This window comes from Cricetulus griseus, chromosome 6 (genome assembly GCF_003668045.3).
Source record: "Cricetulus griseus strain 17A/GY chromosome 6, alternate assembly CriGri-PICRH-1.0, whole genome shotgun sequence".
NCBI classification, from domain to species: domain Eukaryota; kingdom Metazoa; phylum Chordata; class Mammalia; order Rodentia; family Cricetidae; genus Cricetulus; species Cricetulus griseus.
In genome coordinates this window covers 148,455,447-148,476,226 of record NC_048599.1, presented here as the reverse complement: position 1 = coordinate 148,476,226, position 20,780 = coordinate 148,455,447, and the positions used below count along the sequence as shown (strand labels likewise).

Genomic DNA, 20,780 nt, shown 5'->3' with positions numbered 1-20,780 from the left:
AACACAAACCCCATGTTTATAACTTGCTTTTCTGGGATCCTTTTCAAAAGATCTCAAATAGCCTCTTGATACTTTCACAGCCCAGTGATGCCTTTCCTGAGGACATGGTAGTCATCTATTTAAGATGGACTGTCAAGCATGATGGCATGTACCTCTTAGGCTCTGCAGTAGGCTCTCCAGGTTTCATGGACAATGTTTGTTCCTAGTTGCAAAGCCCCATCCTGTCGTTAAAATATTTCTTTTTGGAAAAGCCAATTAGTGAACACAGATCATCCATGTTCTTCCTCTCAATCCAGCACTGAAAAATCTTCCTGATAGTTGGTGAGCTTGGGTTCAGAGGGCATCACTACTAAAGGTAGTAGATAACCTTGAACAATGTCTTCTTTGTTGTTGTCTTGTGTCATTTTTGTCTTGAAGTCCTGTAGGGATTTCCAGTCCCCCTAGGCCAAAACTCTATGCTTGATGTATTAGTCTTGTCAAGTCCTGCCCTGTCAGGCATTCTCTGCTGATTAAACATGTTTGTGATGCTGAACATCCATTTTTGCATTGAATTAGAGTTATTAAAAATTGTCCTAAAAGACCTGGATTTTGACTCTGAAGTACAGTGTTTACAAGCAAACCAGTCTCCACAAAGCTCCCTTCATGTCCTTGTTCCTCAAGCTGTAGATAAAAGGGTTGAGCATGGGGGTGACCATTGTATAAACAATGGATGCCACTATTCCAGTGTCTGCAGAGTAGGAGGATGATGGCTGGAAATATACCAGAAAGACAGTTCCATAGAACAGAGTGACCACAGTCAGGTGTGAGCCACAGGTAGAGAAGACTTTATGCTTTCCCTCAGTTGAGGGGATCTTAAGGATGGTGTGCGTGATGTGGGCATAAGAGACCAGGACACAGGTGAGAGGGACCACACCTGAGACAGCAGCTTCAGCAAACATCATGAGCTGAAAGGTCTGGGTGTCTGAGCAAGAGAGCTTGAGGAGTGGGAGAAGATCACAGAAAAAGTGTGGGATGGAATGGGAGGCACAGAAGGAGGCCTGAGCCATCTGGAGTGTGAGTGAAAGGGCCAGGAGGTTGGAGCAGAGCCAGGATGTGACCACCAGAAATAGGCATCTTTGGGGACACATGATAGTGATGTAGTGTAGAGGAAGGCAAATGGCCACATAGCGATCATAGGCCATCACAGCCAACAGGAAGTCATCCAGCATGGCCAGTACCATGAAGAAATACATTTGCAGAAGGCACCCAGCATGGGAGATGGTGTGATGCTGGGTTTGGATGTTGGTCAATACTTTGGGGACAATGGTGCTGGTGAAGCAGGTATCAATGAAGGACAGGTTGGCCAAGAAGAAGTACATGGGTGTGTGGAGGTGCTCGTCAGAGCCAATGGCCAGGATGATGAGCACATTCCCAAACAGGGTGACCAGGTACATTCCCAAGAAGAGAGTGAACAGGAGAGGCTGCTGCTCTGGGTGTTCAGAAAAGCCCATAAGCAAGAAGTCAGAGATGGCCGTTTGGTTTCTAGTTTCCTTCTAAGGCAGATAGATTAGCAAGGGGTTATAGTTAAGTAAGTGAGTAAAGTATAGTTAAGTTAAGTTAAGTTAAGTAAGTTTTAAAAAGTCACAGATTCTAGTGACTTTTTGATAGTCCCTTGCTCCTTTAAAGGCCATTAAGAATGACTAGTGCTTGTAACTTCATTTGTAAATATGTAACTATTAGGAGTGTGTCTGGTCATGATGAAAAATTGGGAAAGTAGGTCATTGGCTTCTCCATCACTGTATTACAGCAAGTTCTCCCCAAGACTGTCTGAATGAGGCTAAACTGGATGTTTGTCTCATATATTTCCCCCCTCTCTATACATGTATGTATGTATGTATGTATGTATGTATGTATGTATGCATATGAGCATATGATATGTGCATGTATGTGTGCCATGTGTATGCCTGGTGCCCAAAGAGGCCAGAAAAGGGCATTTGGACACCTTGGAATTGGAGCTGCTGTGTTAGTGCTGGGAACTGAACTGGGTCCTCTGTAAGAATATCTAGTGCTTTTAACTGCTGAGCCAGTGCTCTAGCCCCTAAACTGGAGTTCATACCTCTTCAATCTTGGCTCCTTTATAAAGGCACTTAGTATTAGTTTCAATCTCAATGACTTAGGTTAGAGTCCATTTGAGGTAATTTATTACTAAAATTTAACAGACAGTCCAAAGGTTCTCATTCTTTCTTCTTCCCTCTGCCCCCCCCACCGTTTTTTTCTCTATATGCATTTTAAGGCAGTCAGAAACAGAACAATTTCTTCACAGAGAAGTGAGCTTAGACAGACATGCTGGCATGCACTAACTAGCCCCTTGCTTCTCATCACCACTGTAGTGACTTAATGCAATGTGAACCTGAAAAACACATCATTAGGAGGTATCAGTTCCCTTTCATCCTCAGCTTCATCATCAACACTTTCCACTTTAAGATTAGGACTCCCTAGATAGCAGAAAGCAATCCTCTTTGTGCTCCTCATTGTCAGGCTGACCTTGTCAGCTGTTTTCCTCTCTGAATCACTCTTCATTTGCATGTGTGACTTCTCCATAGTGCATTGTCATTACTGAGACAAGCGCCATGGAAAGCTGAATTTCTGTGTTTGTGTAGGAGTCATTGCCAGGATTAGTAGTCAGCGGTGAGATGGGAGCCTGGGACACAATTCAATGGGAAGCATCAGTTAACGTGTTCCCAGTTCGGTTTTCGCATGCTTTGAAGTTGCTTTTCTGGCCCACAAAATGCAGATTAAAAACCTTACCTGAGAAGTTTGTTGAGAAGCCCAAATGATGGGGTCATCTGAAGTTTCTTTGTGAATCATTATGTATAACCCAAAGGAGAAATTATAGCACTGCTGCACAGTGGTGTAGAGTAAATGAAGAGAACATTTAGTGAAAGCTGGTGCTAATTTCATGTGTGTTCAATGCAGTGGTTAAAATAAATATTCTCTCATAGTGTGACAGTATAGATGTTGAGAACATTATTTATTTCTCTGACTTTGTTTTACAAATCTGTTTAAGTGGGATGATGGTAGTGTAGAATGCTATGACAATTAAGTTTGATGACTTTAAATTATTTAGAATAAATCTAGCACATAGAAAGTACTCAGTAAAGTATTATTGGAATTATTGCTTTAATACAAGAAAGTGTGTTTTTATCTGTCTTTTTTTTACTGTCTGGAGGTTGGGTTTACAGTGACAATTTTAAGTGAGAATTATTGGTAACATCCCCATCACCCCCTTTATCTTTTAGTAGTTGTGAATCTTAGGATAATCCATGGAAAAGCATTCATTTTTGGCATATGGAAAGCATACATCAACTTTTCAGGTAACTTAATAATTACAACCAAAATAGTATTATAATATACCAGTAATGAATAGGATAGGCTTTAGTTATTTGCCAGTAAAATGCTGGACCAAGAAGAACCTCACAAACCTAAAGTATTTTTACTAATATGAATTAAAATTGAAGACTGAGGTGGTTCTAGGAGTGTCATATAATTCTAGGTGCCTTACATGGTGATCAGAAGGGCCAGAAAATGATTGCCAAAAAGAAAGAAAAACGAGAAAGAAAAAAGAGCCTATGTACTGTGTGTGTATGAAGACATGTTTCATGAATCATAGGTAGCTTCTGTTTTCCCTCCCTGTTCCATGCCCCAGTTTTACCTGGAGATGGGGCTAGTCTCACACAGTGCCTTTACCACCAAGATGGTGGAATTCACTGCCTCATTGTCACCCCAAGAAAATCTGACTGTACTCACAGTGTCTGTCTTGTTTGTAGCTAGAAGTCTTAGGTCTTTAATGACTCCTCAGGCCTAAGAGTCATGAAAAGGTGGTGATTTTCACATGCAGTGTCCCTTGAGGCCCAGTCCCAGACCTGCCATTAGACAAAATAGGGCAATTATCCAGTGACCAGCTGTCTCCTCTGGATTGTGGTTCCATGGGTCCCATCCATGTCATTAATAACTCCATTCAGAGTGATCAGGGCTAGAATGCACAGGGCCCTTGTACTTGCTTTTCTACTGGGCTTCCAGTTGATAACAACATTGTCATCATTTCTTATGCTAAGAGTCTTCTTTGTTGTGGAGGACACAATTTCTAATCAGAGTCCTTAAGCATGAAATATGCATGATTCAGAAAATAACAAGTGAATAATGAAATTAATTAGGAATCATAAATACCTGTAAAAGGCATGCAAAAGAGAGGGCTTTCTTACAATACTTTTGGTATTGGAGATAATACTAATTAATATATAGCTTATCTATTAGGAAAAGTTTCTGTATATGGTGCTATTATTTATCTATCTATCTATCTATCCATCTATCATCGATCTATCATCTGTCTATCACTATCAATCATCTATCATGTATCTATCATCATCTATCTATCATCATCTATCTATAATCATCTATCTATAATCATCTATCTATAATCTATCTATCTATCTATCTATCTATCTATCTACCTATCTATCATCTATTGTTGCAAACATAGCCTATAGATTCAGAGGGTGTGATTCAGTTGTAGAGAATGTGTCTAGCATGGTGCAAAAAGACCTCGGTTTGAACTCATACACATAAAACATATAAAAGAGTCTATAAAACAATCATTTTATGTCAATTCCCTCACAACTCAGTTTAGATAGTACATGGTTTGGTGATTTCACAGAGATCCTAATGTATTGAACCATGTGGTATTTAAACTGAATTGCAAGAGAGTGGACATTGGATTGTCATTAAACAGCATACCTCTTTCCAAACACGTCCCATCATTCCTTCCCTATATGAATTACAGGCATGAGCCCTGGTGCCTGGCCATTCTCTTTCTTGTTCTTTTCTGTCAGGTTCTACTCTATTTCCTCATGTTTTGCTCTTATGTGTTTTGTTTTTCTTTTCTTTTTTTTTTTAACTTTGGTAACAAAATACTTTATTGGTACCACTTAATGTAAAAAATATAGTAATGCTCTCATAGCCTAGCTTCCATCTTCAGATAAAAGCTAGTTTTAAAAAATAGATGTTAAAGTAAAAATTATTTGATTATCTTAAAACCAAGCCAAAAATCCACCTTTGCAAATAATTAAGTTCCCTAATTTCAAATACCATGTTCTTGGTCTTCACAATAAAAGTGTACAAAGGAGATGCTGGCTTTTCCTATTCTGCACAAAGCACATTACACATCTTAAAAAAACAAAACAAAACACCTAGACACAATCCCAGCTAGAACCCTCATCAATTAGTTATTATGAAACTGGATTCACTTTAGCACCTAGAAGTTTGGCATTTGTAACATTTGAAAGTGTATGACTTACTGAACAACAATGACTTTTTCTGAGTTTTCATGGGTTATATACAAATAACAGGTCCCTTTTAAAAGTCAAGGGTTGAAACAATTACTCATGCCTTTTACTTTGTCTAGTAAATGGCCCACTAATAAAATATCCATGTGATAAATACTATAGTACAGTCTTATTAGAATATAATTTCTTGTTCCTCTTACCTCATTAATATAATTTACACTTCAATTAAAATAACATTCAATCTGTACATAATTTTTAAAGTACTCCATAATTCATATTTCTATGATTACTTTCCTTCCCTTTTCTCAAATCAGAGTGATCTTATTATATAATGCATTAAACCATTTTTTCAATGAAATTCCTTCAACAGAAAGTATAATATAAATGCAAATACAGTTGTGGCAAATATTAACATATTAGAAAATAAATATATATGTACCCATGCTAAATAAGACAATGCAAAACAGGAGCCATACAAAACCCACTGTAATGTCCATATCTTCTATGCCTCTTCAGGAAGGTCTGATGCATCTGGCTGACATAAAAAGATGTTTCCAAACACAGCTATTCTCCTGTACCGTAATAAAATGCTTTGTTCAAATGCTTCCGTATTTACTCAAAACAATCGACTGCAGTTTTGACTATGCGTTTTGAACATGATAAAATGATATATTTTCTTTATCATCAAACAGTAGATTCTAAACTATGTCTACTTTCTCCATTGGCTTAAAGAAGATATTTAGAGGTAAAGCGGCAAGAAGTTAAAGGGCTTTGATTTCTGTCTTCTTGGTGGACTGGAGATTCCAGATGTGTCAATTATTCTCTGTGAAAAATATTCCACATGTGATCAACAGAAGCTCTCATTTAAAAACTGAAGGTGAATGATCGACTTAGCAGTTAGCAGTGCTATCTGCCTGTACAGCATGATGAACCAATACTCTGTTTCCTATAGATGTGCCAAGCTACTCAACATCGGCCTAGCACACTTGGACCAATCAGAACACAGGTACCAGGCAGACTCTATTTCAAACTATTTTGGAAACAAATACCAAATTTCATTTTGTAAACTGTTTCTACTATAATGCTCTCACAAAACCGGCTTTGCATCAAAACACCTGCGTTTTCTTCTTACATCAAGCTGAACTACAGAAAAAATTCAGGAAGAACATGAAAAAATAAACATTTTCCCCCTCTGGAAGAGGCACAGAATCTGGGATTTGAATTAAGGCTGAATAAACAGTGCTGGTTTGTGGTTCAGACTTTCTTGTGTTGATGGCTGTCACCCGGCGGTGTCGCTGTTTGTTCTGTATGCCTGTTTGCGAAGATGCATCTCTATTTCCTCCCTGAAGACCATCATTCCCAGGTGGGAGTGAGAAGCCTCGTTCATGGCTTTGGACTGGATGCACATGCGGTACTGCTCAGGCGTCAGCTCATCTGCACAGTGTTTCTCGTGCCAGAGGTGGAAAAGACCAGGGACTGGAGTCCGAATCACAATCAGATCACCATGTAAGTATTTCCGGTAAAGATGAACATCTTCTCCACCCCAGCCTTTTACTTCCAAGTCGAATCCACCAACGGCCAGGAAATCTGATTGATATTGACAAGTCATCCCAAAGCCAAAATCTCTCCAAAAACCAGAGTCCTTTTTATGAACCAGCTGCTGCTCCACAGGGGGTGGCACATCCTGGTTGGCATAAACAATGGCAGGATTGTAAAGACTGAACACCACAGGATAAAATACCTTTTTACCTGGCTCAGCATTTAACCGGCAGCTGTTAAGGAATTCGGCTGAGAAATATATATCAACATCGCAGAAAAACATCAAGACTTCTCCCTTGTCCCACGCTTGGGCACCCACATTTAGTCCTCGTCCACGATTAAATTCTTCATTCAGTGAGATCAAAGTATAATTGTGAAAATCAGACTCACTTGTGATAGATTCTAGGATAGACTTGACTTTAGATAGTCCTTCTTTCCCAAAGTACACAACTGTGAGATGAATCCTCTTGTCTTGATGAATACAAACATCTCTGAAGTTCTGCATAAACTGTGAAAATGCTTCAGTCCTTTCAGCAAGCGGCACAATGATGTTAATAACTGATCTGGTAATGTCAATCATCTCATTCTTCACTTTCATGAGTGGTCCAAAAGGGCGGAAGAGGGTCACATGTCTGTATTCCATAAGGTCTGCTTTCTTAAAAAAGAGTTCATACTGTGTGCCTTTATCTTTCTCAGTGCGGTAATAGCCATCGTAGCAGGAAGCACCGCAGCAGCATGCAGGGAGACATGGCTCTGGAGAGGTGGCTGGGAGTTCTACATCTGGATTGGCAGGCAGCAGGAAGAGACAGTCACACTGGGCCTGGCTTGTCCATCTCTTGTTTTTCTTTTCTTACTTGGATTAATTCATCCATTTTTCCTATAATGTTTTAAGATGGAAGCTTAGCCCATAATTTTATAGCTTAAGTTTTTAATTTCTAACAATTTTAATGTTATAAATTTCTTATAAATAGCCTTATCTTGGTATTTATTTCATTGAAAATATTTTCTACCTTCTCTTGTTCCTGATTTTAGGGGAATCTTGTTGAGTTTCTCTCCATTTAGTTTGATGTTGGCTGTTGACTTGCTGTATATTGCCTTTATTATGTTTAGGTATGTTCCTGTTATACCTGATCTCTCCAAGACCTTTATCATGAAGGGGTGTTGGATTTTGTCAAAGGCTTTTTCAGCATCTAGTAAAATGATCATGTGGTTTTTTTCTTAGTCTGTTTATATGATGGATTACATGGATTTTCATATGTTGAACCATCCCTGCATCCCTGGGATGAAGCCTACTTGATCATGGTGGATGATTTTTCTGATGTGTTTTTGGATTTGATTTGCCAGTATTTTATTGAGTATTTTTGCATCAATGTTCATGAGGGATATTGGTCTGTAGTTCTCTTTCTTAGTTGTGTCTTTGTGTGGCTTAGGTACCAAGGTTATTGAAGCATCGCAAAAAGAGTTTGGCAATGACCCTTCTGCTTCTATTGTGTGGAATACTTTGAGGAGAATTGGTATTAGCTGTTCCTTGAATTTCTGGTAGAATTCTGCACTGAAGCCATCTGGCCCTGGGCTTGTTTTGGTTGAAAGACTTTCCATGACTGCTTCTATTTCATTAGGGGATATAGGTCTATTTAAGTTGCTTATCTATTCTTGATTTAATTTTGGTAAGTGAAATCTATCCAGAAAATTGTTCATTTCCTTTAGGTTTTTGAATTTTAAGGAATATAGGTTTTCAAAGTATGACCTGATGATTTTCTGAATTTCCTCTGTGTCTGTTGTTATGTCCCCCCTTTCATTTCTGATTTTATTAATTTGCATGTTTACTCTCTGCTGTTTGGTAAGTTTGGATAAAAGTTTGTCTATCTTGTTGATTTTCTTGAAGAACCAACTTTTTGTTATATTGATTCTTTGTATTGTTCTTCTAGTTTCCACTTTATTGATTTCAGCCCTCAATTTGATTATTTCCTGGTGTCTACTCCTTCAGAATGTGTTGGCTTCTTTGTGTTCTAGAGCTTGCAGTTGTGCTGTTAATTCTCTAGTGTGACTGTTCTCCAGTTTCTTCATATGGGCACTTAGTGCTATGAACTTTCCTCTTAGTACTCCTTTCAAAGGGTCCCAAGAGTTTGGGCATGTTGTGTCCACATTCTCATTGAATTCTAGGAAGTCTTTAATTTCTATTTTATTTCATCCTCGACCCAGGAATGGTGCAATTGCACGTTGTTCAATTGTTTCCATGAGTTTGTAGGTTTTCTGCAATTTATGTTGTAACAAATATCTTTATGCTAGCTTCTTTTATTCCTAGATTATTTCTGCTGAGTTCCAAACCCCCCAAAATATAGGGATTTCTAGTTTCGTGCATGCCTGTGTGTGTGTAAACAAAAGGTTAACTCAATTGTTTTCCTCAATTACTTTCTACCTTGTTTTTCTGACAGAGGTTCTCTCACTGAACCTGGAAATTCCTTGCCATTTAGTCAGTCTGGTTTGCCAACAAACCTCAAGGATCCCCCTGTCTCTGCCTCCCCAACACTAGGAATATTTGTTCTTGTACACAGTTTTTTTTAAAACAGGAGTTCTGAGTTTAAACTTCATGAAAGCACATTTCTGATGGAGTCATCTCCATAGCCCTTCTAGTTACATTTTTGTTATGATTTTTAACTCAGTTACATGTGATATTTGTGATTTTAGCTCATTGACATTTATTGAGTATTCTTTAAATGGCTCAGTATGTGAACAAAGTACATTTTTCCTTGAATTCTTCCATTCATTTGCAAGTATTAAGTGCAATACCCTATACATGTCTGTTGCTAATTGTACTTTTTAAATATCATTACTGAGTTTAGAACAATCTATTTACTCAATGATTTGCCATCAGTATGTTAGAAATCTCTTAATAAGAATGGATTTGTGGGTCAGTGGGATGACTCAGCAGGTGAAGGCACTTGCTACCAAGCCTGGTGACTTGAGTTCAATCCTGGAGCCCCCATTATAGAATAAAGAGAACTGAACCCTGAAAGTTGTTCTCTAACTTGGCACATGCATGACCTCCTCCTCTTTCCCCGACACAAATACATAAATATAAAACATTATAAAGAATGCTTTATCTGTTGGGTGGTGGTGGCCCGTGTCTTTAATCCAAATACTGTAATCCCAACACATGTAGGCAGATCTCTGAGTTCAAGGCCAACTGGTCTGCAGAGTGAATTCCAGGACAGCCAGGAAGTACATAGAGAAACCTTGTCTCAAAAGACAAAACACAAAACAAAACAAAAAACAAAAAATAAAAGAATGCCTTTATATATTTTATTTTTATTAATTTTATTCATGCATGTTTGTAAATTAAAAAATAAAATTGTTTATGTTTTCCTGATAAATGGAAGGTTTACTACATGAACATTTATGTGTGTAATAATTCCTTAAAATCTAGCCATTTGATAATAACTGAGCTATGTCAATACTTTTATGACATTATTTTTCAACTCCTTTATTCTCAGCCTTTCTGTAATTTTAGGTATGTGGAGTAAACAGTTTAAGAAATATTTGTTACTGTATTCAGAAAAAGGACAGAGCTGTATTTGTAGAGTGTAATTTTCTAAAACACCTATGACTGTCCCTAGATCATGAAATAGGACATGGCCAGAAACCCAGAATCCTATTTCAAGTCCCTGTGTAGAGAAAATATTTATAACTTTTGGCAAACAATACAATCATTTACAGAAAATAAGAAGGCTGTGTTGAGAGAAGACCACTTTAATCATATGGCTTTACAGTAATTCCTGATTGTATATATTAAAGCAATATATTTCACTAGGAGATCAAAAATACTTAATTATTTTCATGAATCTTGAATGGAGGGGTTGTAGTCAAAATCTAAGGAAAAGCAGTTACAAAGAACAAGATCTTCTGATATGAACACATATAATATAAAACTACCTTATATGTATAAAAAATGAAAAAGAGGAACAAGAGAGTAATGAGATGGTGAGAATTACAAACGTTGTGTGCTTGTTCTCCTATGGGACACACAAGCAGAAGGGGAACTATTTAGGAAGGGCAGACCTGTGCAAGGGAAGGTGGGTGACAAAGGTGGGCAAGAAGAGCTGAACATGAGCAACTGCAGAGACCTATGTACATGCAAGTATCACAATGAGACACATTCTGTGTGCTACCTAACATAAATTAGTAAAACACCATGGGGAGATACAGAATTAGCTATGACACTAACACAAAGAAGACAAGGACATGCTGATGTCATCAATGTAAAAAACCTGTCTGGCTCAGTTTAAAATTGCCAAGGAGACAACGGATCAATGATATGAACACATAAGAGACGTTTTAAAACTGTTGATCACTGGCCACGTGGTGGTGGCGCATGCCTTTAATCCCAGCTCCCCGGAGGCAGAGGCAGGTGGATCTCTGAATTTGAGGCCAACCTGGTCTACAGAGCTAGTTCCAGGATGGTCTCGATGTTCACCAGTGCCTTGGAGATAATGGTATAGATGGAGCAGACATTGATGAAGAACAGGTTGGCCATGAAGAAGTTCATGGGCATATAGAGATGCTGGTCAGAGCCAATGGCCAATGGTGATGAGCAGATTTCTCGATAGGTGATGAGGTACACACCCAGGCAAAGCCCAAAGAGTGCTCAGAGAAGGCCAGGAACAGGAAGTTAGAGGTATTACTTAGATTCTTTACTTCCATTAAAGGAATAAAAAGTGGGAAAGATTCTTGAATCTACAAAACTACTATAAATGGAGATTTCCTCCAAATTTTTCATCTGATCTGACCCTCTTAAACATCATAGAGGTACACTGTGTCCCCAGGGTGGCAGGCATATAGATATGGATTCTGGGCAGTGATAATGGGAGATGCAGTTGGGAGTGAATTTTGTCTCTTAGCTCTCTGAAAAGTTGTTTTTGTTGACCCTCCTGGATGAAGTTGAACTGGAGTTCATCTGGGAAGACCCTTTCTGAGTCTCTGTGTCCCTACTCTTTCTTTTACAAATAGAAAAGCTATCACATGTATAACATTGTAAAATTTGAACCAGATAGATGCACATTTATGAGGAAATCATTAAGCAGATCCTTGTGTACATGTGTGCATGCATATGTGCATGTGTTCGGGGAGAGAAGAAATAATGATTTATATAGCTAGGTCACAGCTAGATAGTCTTGGTATAATGAGAGTATCTGCCCTTTTCTTTACTTTTTAAGAACTGTCAGAGGAGCTGATGTGGATAAAAATAGCTATAAACTTAACAGCAAAGGATAAAAGGTTCTCACATTCTTCATCAGTAGTGTTACCAATGAAAGACCCCCGAAGAGGCACTTTCGTAGAGGGAGACCCACACACCCAGGAATCAGCGAGGCCACGAACTGGATGCAAAAAACAAGAGGCTTTATTGGAGACGCGGGTACCCGGGGCGACTTAGCCTTTGTGTGGCTAAGCGCCCCGAGCCAAGGGAAAGGGGTCCTTATATAGGGAAAAAGGCGCAAGCTAGGAGCAGGGATTCTATTTGATGGTTCAAATGAGGCACAGAGCCATTCCAGATCAGCATATTCTCAAGGTCTGGTGTCTGGTACAACAGACTTGATTCCTCCCTCCGCCCTTGGGGGCGGAGACCTTGGGACGGAGTGTTTCTCAACGGGGGGGGGCGTGGGGGCGAGGGGTGCTCGGCCCCAGCCCCGGCGCGGTGCCAGGGCAGCCCCGCCTGGGTGAACCGGCTTGGGAGGGAAAACGGCAGCCGGGGGAAGTGGAGGCCGGCGGGGGCAGGATGAAGGTGAAGCAGGGCAGCTCTGCGGCAGCTAGCAGCTCCCGGACAATTATCGCCCCGCGCTGCACTCTCCAGCCCATCCCGGCTGCTCCAGAGAGAACACCCAGCATCAGCATAGGCGGGGGGAGACAGAGAGGCAGCGGGCCTTTCATTCCCCCATTTCTCTTGTGACTGAATGAAATCTTTCATTCAAAGGTCTCTGGTTAGGTCTTTCTCTAAGCTTGGCCATGCTGTCTCTAACTATTCCTGTATGGTCTGTAAAAATGATAAATCTAACCCTCGTCTGTTCTGCAGGACCACCTCAGAGAGTGATGTTAAGGATTTTTCGAGTGCACTGACTGACTCTTCTAGGACCTGGATATCCGTGTGCATGGCTTGTTGTAGAAGCTTAAAATGATTAATTCCCTGTAAGGCAATGGTTCCGGTCCCTATGCCGGCTGCTATGCCCCCCACTGTTATCCCTCCTAATAATAGGGCCACGGTAAAGGATATTGGCTCCCTCTTATGTCGGGTTGACTTCTCTAGTACCCTATAAATATATTCAGGTTGGTGATATGTGACCCTGGGCCAAAGTTCTGTCAATATACAAAAGTCAATAGTGGCATTGAGAACGGTAGTAGAGACACAGGGGGTCAAACCAGTACTGCCTATGCATAGCCCCTTTCCTGAGACCTCAGACAATGTGAGCTTGTGCTGCATGGCAGTTTCACAACTGGTAGGCGCTGAGGTCTGGTGACGCCGGACCCAGACAGTGTCCCCGATCTGGTAGGAATGGGGAATGGTAGGATGGTCCCTCTGGTCTTTATAAGTTTTTTTTTTAAAAGGTGTGAGCCCATATGGCCTAGGGGTATGCTAGGGGGAGTAGGAGGACCCAGTCTCTAGTGTCCCCATCAGGGAGTGATAGGTACTGGCATCCCCTCGCAAGGAAGTTCCCTTTGACTTAGCATTTCAACCAGGGAGAATGGACGGCGAAATTCTTTTCCAAACTGCTTCCTGCTGACTTTGGGACGAAGTTAAGGACCCCAGAAGGTTGAAATGCTAGTCAAAAACAAAAAGGAATTTAGGCAACGGGGAATCCATCAGGGGCTTCTGGTTAGCAGACACTGTTGCAGAGATAGGGGGTGTCCATATCAGCAGACTAGTTCACATCCATAGCAAGTCTAGGGTTCGCAGTCTACTTAGAACAGTCTGAAGTCAGCAACTGGTACTCAGATGTCTGTCAGAAGCAGAAACCTGTTTAAGACATATTTAAACTAGGAACAGAGGTTAAAACTTATTTATAGAAGCCCACAGTGCAGAAAAAGCAGATATCTGGATATCTGTTCAAACAGCAAGAACAAAGTCCTTTTTACAGTTCTTAATAACTTTAAGGCCGTTTAGATGTCCGGATCAGGCCAGATAAGTTTATACGCTCGAGCTGAGGAACAAAGAGTAATTCATTTGCGTTTATGCACATCAATTATAAAACAAAGGCCAAACAACACAGAACACAGAACAGGTTTTCGCAGCGCAGTTTCGACAGAGAGTCGAAAGAATTGGGGGGGCGGGTCGAAGAAGGGGGCCCTCCTTCCTCGTCCCCAGTAAAGATTGCACATCCCTCAAGTCGAGGGCCTTCTCCAAAGAGACTGGGAAAATGTCCAGTCATAGATCTAAGTTCAAAGTACAAATCCCTCACACTGAGGGCTTCCCAAGTTCAAAATACAAATCCCTCACACAGAGGGCTTCAAACGCTACCAGGACGTCTCCTGGAGCCGCGGTCGGGAGTTCGAACCCGTCAGTCCCTCCTCGGATCCGCCTACAAATGTACACAGCTGTATACTACAAACGCAAGCGCAATTCACAAGACGGACTCAGACCAGACAAGACAAAACAGCGGATCCACACAACACTTACCTCCCAGACGTGGGTCGGTGGTCCCTGGGTGGGTCTCGATCCCGGACCGAGCCCCCAAATGAAAGACCCCGAAGGGATACTTTCGTAGAGGGAGACCCACACACCCAGGAACCAGCGAGGCCACGAACTGGATGTAAAAAACAAGAGGCTTTATTGGAGACGCGGGTACCCGGGGCGACTTAGCTTTTCTGAGGCCAAGCGCCCCGAGCCAAGGGAAAGGGGTCCTTATATAGGGAAAAAGGCGCAAGCTAGGAGCAGGGATTCTATTTGATGGTTCAAATGAGGCACAGAGCCATTCCAGATCAGCATATTCTCAAGGTCTGGTGTCTGGTACAACAGACTTGATTCCTCCCTCCGCGCCCAGGTGGCTGACCTTGGGGGCGGAGACCTTGGGACGGAGTGTTTCTCAACGGGGGGGGGCGTGGGGGCGAGGGGTGCTCGGCCCCAGCCCCGGCGCGGTGCCAGGGCAGCCCCGCCTGGGTGAACCGGCTTGGGAGGGAAAACGGCAGCCGGGGGAAGTGGAGGCCGGCGGGGGCAGGATGAAGGTGAAGCAGGGCAGCTCTGCGGCAGCTAGCAGCTCCCGGACAATTATCGCCCCGCGCTGCACTCTCCAGCCCATCCCGGCTGCTCCAGAGAGAACACCCAGCATCAGCATAGGCGGGGGGGGAGACAGAGAGGCAGCGGGCCTTTCACCAACTTCACCCAAGAGCATATTGGGTTTAGTGTCTAATAAATTAGGAAGAAATCCTTTGTGCTTTCTATCTGTGCAATGTGATCATTTTCCTACATTCTCTGAGATTCACTTCTATCATCTATAAATGATTTATATAATTTGTATAGTTGATCAATGAGATCATATGTCCAAAAGGCTTTCAAAATGGCTGTTAGCAGTAGTCATTGACATGTAATCTGAGCTTCACTATGGCCCCAATAGATGACATGCTTCCCCCTAAACCTCAGTTACCTTTTCTATTTTGGGTAAATTATTGACTTCCTACAAGCCTTGTTTTCTTTATTTTTAAGGTGTGTGAACATACCTACTATTTGCTATTTGAAGGCATCATAATGCCAAAATTAATGGAAGGACATTTTCAGGACCAATGATAAAAATTAAAAATGAGAGATCCTGTTCAATTTGCCTGTAAACAGGCAATGCTAGTCCATGCTAATGCTTTGTTCTTGGAGAGATGGAAGGAGGAAAGGAGAAGGGAGAGAGAGAGAGACCATTCCCCTGGGTCTGGAACACCTTTATTTTTTCCCATAAGGCCTGGAATGCAATGTTGAATACATTGCTCAGACCTTGTGGGTTCACTTTCTGCATCTGTTTGGAGGATAAGTGAAGGAAGACAAGACCTACAAGGCCGAGAGATGAGCCAACCTGGAGTCTGCCTGAGGGCCTAGCAACAGGTGCTATCAGAGGTACTGATTGTACCTAGCCAATGAGGGCTGATCACACAATGTCAAAGGATCAGAATGCAGCCTGGGTGCTTTCCCCATAAATGAGTCTGCTGTTTACCTTTTTCATGAGTCTTGGTGTCTGTGCCATTGACTCAGCACCTTCTCACCCCTTCCCCTGAGGGTGCCTTTAGGACCCAGCAAAAGACAAGGATGATGTCAGGCTCATGGTAGAAGATTCAGCAAGATAAGGATTTTCAGATCAAGAACAATGATAAGCTCAACATATATTAGCCTTACTGAAATTTCTCGTGGTGAAATTAACACAATGAAGATGACTTCTGGGGTGACCTTAGTGTTCTCCCTGTACTTTTCTGCTTTTAAAATGGAAAGTCTCACTTTCAGAAAACCTTTTAATTCCCAGGGAAACTGGAATGTATAGCAATTCTGCAATTTCATCGGTGTGAAACTGGATTTTGATAGTCAGAAAGGATACCATAACTGTCTTTGTCATTCACATCATAATCATAACCTTTGGGTGGTGATAGTTTTTTTTTCCATTTTTCATTTAAATTAGGAACAAGATTGTTTTACATGTCAATCCCAGTTTGCTTTGCATCCCCTCTTCCCCTGCCTCCCACTAACACCCTATCAATCCTATACCCTTTTTGCTCCCCAGGGAGGGTGAGGCCTTCCATGGGGGATATTCAGAGTCTGTCATATCCTTTGGCATAGGGCCTAGGCCCTCTCCTGTGTGTCTAGGCTCAGGGAGTATCCCTCTATGTGGAATGGGCTCCCAAAGTCCATTCCTATGGTAGGTATAAGTACTGATCTACTACTATAAGAGGCCCCATAGATTTCTGAGGTCTCCTCACTGACACACTCATGGGATCTGGATTAGTCCCATGCTGGTTTTCCAGATATCAGTCTGGGAACCAAGAGCCCGCCCCCCTTGTTCAGGTCAGCTGTTTCTGTGGATTTCACCAGACTGGTCTTGACCACTTTGCTCATCACTGCTCCCTCTCTGCAACTGGATTCCAGTTCAGTTCAGTGTTTAGCTGTGGTGTCTGCTTCTACTTCCATCAGCTGCTGGATGAAGGCTCTAGAATGGCATATAAATTAGTCATCAATCTCATTATCAGAGGAGGGCATTTAAGGTAGCCTCTCCTCTGCTGCTTAGGTTGTTAGTTGGAGTCATCTTAGTAGATCTCTGAACATTTCTCTAGTGCCTGATTTCTCTTTAAACCTATAATGGCTCCTTCTATTATGGTATCTCTTATCTTGCTCTACTCTATTCTTCCACCAACACAACCTTCCTGCTCCCATGTGACCTCCTCACCCTTCCTCTTCTCCCCTTCTCATTCTCTTAGCTCCCTTTCCCCTCCCTTATGCTCCCAATTTGTTCAGGAGATCTTGTCTTTTTCCCCTTCTCCAGGGGACCATGTATGTCTCTCTTAGGGTCCTCCTTGTTTCCTAGCTTCTTTGGCAGTATGGATTGTAGTCTAGCAATCCTTTGCTCTATGTCTAAATTCATATATGAGTGAGTACATACCATGTTTGTCTTTTTGTGACTGTATTACCTCAATCAGAATGGTTTTTTCTAGTTCCATCCATTTGCCTGCTAATTTCAAGATTCCATTGTTTTTTTTTCCTGCTGAGTAGTACTCCATTGTGTAAATGTGCCACATTTTCTACATCCATTCTTAAGTTGAGAGGAATCTAGGTTGCTTCCAGGTTCTGGCTATTACAAACAATGCTTCTATGAACATAGTTGAACAGATGTCCTTGTCATATGAATGTGCTTTTTGGGGGTATGTGCCTACTGGTGGAATTGCTGGATCTTGTGATGGACTAATTCTCATTTTCCTGAGGAACCGCCATACTGATTTCCAAAGTGGCTGTATGAGTTGGCACTCCCACCAGCAGTTGAGGAGTGTTCCTCTTTCCCCACATCCTCTCCATCATAAACTGTCATCGGTGTTTTTGATTTTAGCCATTCTGACAGGAGTAAGATGGTATCTCAGAGTTGTTTTGAGTTGCATTTCCCTGATGGCTAAGGATTTTGAGCACTTTCTTAAATGTCTTTAGCCATTTTAGATTCCTCTGTTGAGAATTCTCTATTTAGTTCTTCACCCCAATTTTTAGTTTCATTCATTGCTGTTTTGGTGGCTAGCTTCTTGAGTTCATTGTATATTTTGGAAATCAGCCCTCTGTCCGATGTGGGGTTGGTGAAGATCTTTTCCCATTCTGTGGGCTGTCATTTTGTCTTACTGACTGTTTCCTTTGCCTTACAGAAGCTTTTCAGTTTAAAGAGGTCCCATTTATTAATTCTAGATCTCCCTTTCATCTCTGATTTTGTTAATTAGCATGCTCCCTCTGCCTTTTGGTTAGTTTGGTTAGAGGTTTGTCTATCTCATTGATCTTCTCAAAGAACCAACACTTTGTTTCATTGATTCTTTGTAACGTTTTCCTAGTTTCTACTTTATTAATTTCAGCCCTCAGTTTGATTATTTCCTGGAGTCTACTCCTCTGTGGTGAGTTTGCTTCTTTTTGCTCTAAAGCTTTCAGTTGTTCTGTCAATTCTCTCATGTGACTATTATCCAGTTTCTTCATGTGAGCACTTAGTGCTATGAACTTTCCTCTTAGCACTGCTTTCAAAGTGTCCCATAAGTTTGGGTATGTTGTGTCTACATTCTCATTAAATTCTAGGAAGTCTTTAATTTCTTTTTTTATTTCTTCCTCAACCCAGGAATGGTGCAATTGGGTGTTATTCAATTTCCATGAGTTTGTAGGTTTTCTGCAATTTGTATTGCTGTTGAATTCTAGCTTTAAAGCATGGTGATCTGATAGGATACAGGGGGTTATTTCAATTCTTTTGTATCTGTGGAGGTTTGCTTTGTTGCCAACTATGTGGTCAATTTTAGAGAAGGTGCCATGTGGTGCTGTGAAGAAGGTATATTCTTTTGTGTTCAGATGGAATGTTCTATAGATACCTGTTAAACCCAGTTGGGTCATAACTTCTGTTAGATCCTTTGTTTCTTTGTTAAGTTTCTCTCTGGTGGTCTTGTCTAATGGTGAAAGCGGAGTGTTGAGGTCTCCTACTATAAGTGTGCATGGTTTTATGTGTGGTTTGAGCTTTAGTAATGTTTCTTTTACAAATGTGGGTGCCTTCGTATTTGGGGCATAGATGTTCAGTATTGAGACTTCGTCTTGATGGACTTTTCCTGTGATGAGTATGAAATGTCCTTCTTCATCTCTTTTGATTGATATTAGTTTGAAGTCTAATTTGTTAGATATTAGAATTGCTATATTTGTTTCTTGGGTTCATTTGACTGGAAAATCTTTTCCCAATCCTTTAATTTGATGTAATGTCTGTCTTTGATGTTGAGGTGTGTTTCTTGTATATAGCAGAAGGATGGATTCTGTCTTTGTATTCATTCTGTTAGCCTGTATCTTTTTATGGGCAGGTTAAGACCATTGACATTGAGGGATATTTTTGTCCATTGATTGTTTGTTCTTGTTTGTTTTGGATTCATTGTTGGTGGTGTCATTGTGTGTGCATTTCACCCTCCTGTTTCTTTTCATTTTTGGTAGAATTGGATTATCTATTGCCTATGTTTTTGTGAGTGTAGTTATCTTCATTGGGTTGGAATTTTCCTTCTAGAACTTTCTGTAGTGCTGGATTTGTGGATATGTATTGTTCAAGTTTGGTTTTGTCATGGAATATCTTGTTTTCTCCATCTATAGTGATTGGAAGTTTTGCTGGGTACAGCAGTCTGGGTTGGCATCCATGCTCCCTTAGTGTTTGTAGTATATCTATCCAGGACCTTCTGGCTTTCAAAGTTTCCATTGAGAATTCAGGTGTGATTCCGATTGGTTTGCCTTTATATGTTACTTGACCTTTTTCCTTTGCTGCTCTTAATATTTTCTCTTTATTCTGTAAGTTTGGTGTTTTCATTATTATGTGGCGATGGGATTTCTTTTTGTGGTCCAGTCTATTTGGTGTTCTGTAAGCATCTTGTATTTCATAGGCATATCCTTCTGTAGGTTGGGGAAGTTTTCTTCTATGATTTTGTTGAATATGTTTTCTGCACCTTTGATCTGTATTTCTTCACCTTCTTCAATACTTATTATCCTTAGGTTCGGCCTTTTCACGGTGTCCCATATTTCCTGGATATTTATTGTTAGGGATTTGTTGGACTTGAGATTTTCTATGCTCGATGACTGTATTTCCTCTAGTGAGTCTTCAACAACTGTGATTCTCTCTTCCATCTCTTGTATTGTATTGGTTATACTCACATCCTTAGATCCCGATCATTTATCCAGCCTTTCTATTTCCAGCATCTCCTCATTATGTGTTTATTTTTATTGTTTCTATTTCAGCTTTCATGCCTTGAACTGTTTCAAGTGCTTCCTTCCCTTGTTTAGCTGTTTTTTCTTTTGATTCTTTGTTGAATTACTTATTTGTTGAAATTTTTTGTTTGTTTTTTCTTCTATTTCTTTAAGAGATTTTCTTGTTTCCTCTTTAAGGGCCTTGAACATCTTCATAAAGTAGATTTTTAGGTCTGTCACTTCTTCCTCTGTGTTGTGCTTTTCAGATCTTTCTGGTGTGGAATCCCTAGATTCTGGTGGTATCAAATTGGTCTTTCTGTTGAGTGTGTTCTTATTCTGCCTTCTTCCCATCTCTTCTTCCAGTGGGTGCAGGTGGGGTCTCTCTATCTCCTCTTGTCAGCTGGTGGTGTACGTGGGCCAAGACATCAATGTCTGAAGCTCTGGATGGTCTTGCCTCTCCTGGTAGTCTCCTCCCTCAGGAGAGGTCAGGCTGGTAGATGGGGAAGCAAGAGTGAGGTGTTTCCAGA

The 20,780-nt window shown here is 40.9% G+C and overlaps 3 protein-coding genes across 3 annotated transcripts in view; 1 reads left to right on the top strand and 2 right to left on the bottom strand.

The window, feature by feature from the left end:
- Dennd1a (DENN domain containing 1A) overlaps window positions 1–20,780 on the top strand; it is a 1,920,886-nt gene that overhangs the window by 1,073,281 nt on the left and 826,825 nt on the right.
- Window positions 609–1,517, bottom strand: LOC100772855 (olfactory receptor 1G1). The gene has a single exon (XM_027423611.1). The coding sequence runs from the start codon at window positions 1,488–1,490 to the stop codon at window positions 609–611; it is 882 nt and encodes a 293-aa protein (XP_027279412.1). The 5' UTR covers window positions 1,491–1,517.
- On the bottom strand, window positions 5,439–12,713 carry LOC100772562 (chondroitin sulfate N-acetylgalactosaminyltransferase 2-like). Its single transcript, XM_035446520.1, has 2 exons — window positions 12,581–12,713; window positions 5,439–7,634 (listed from the first exon to the last, which is right to left on the bottom strand). The coding sequence occupies exons 1-2, from the start codon at window positions 12,711–12,713 to the stop codon at window positions 6,601–6,603; spliced, it is 1,167 nt and encodes a 388-aa protein (XP_035302411.1). The 3' UTR covers window positions 5,439–6,600.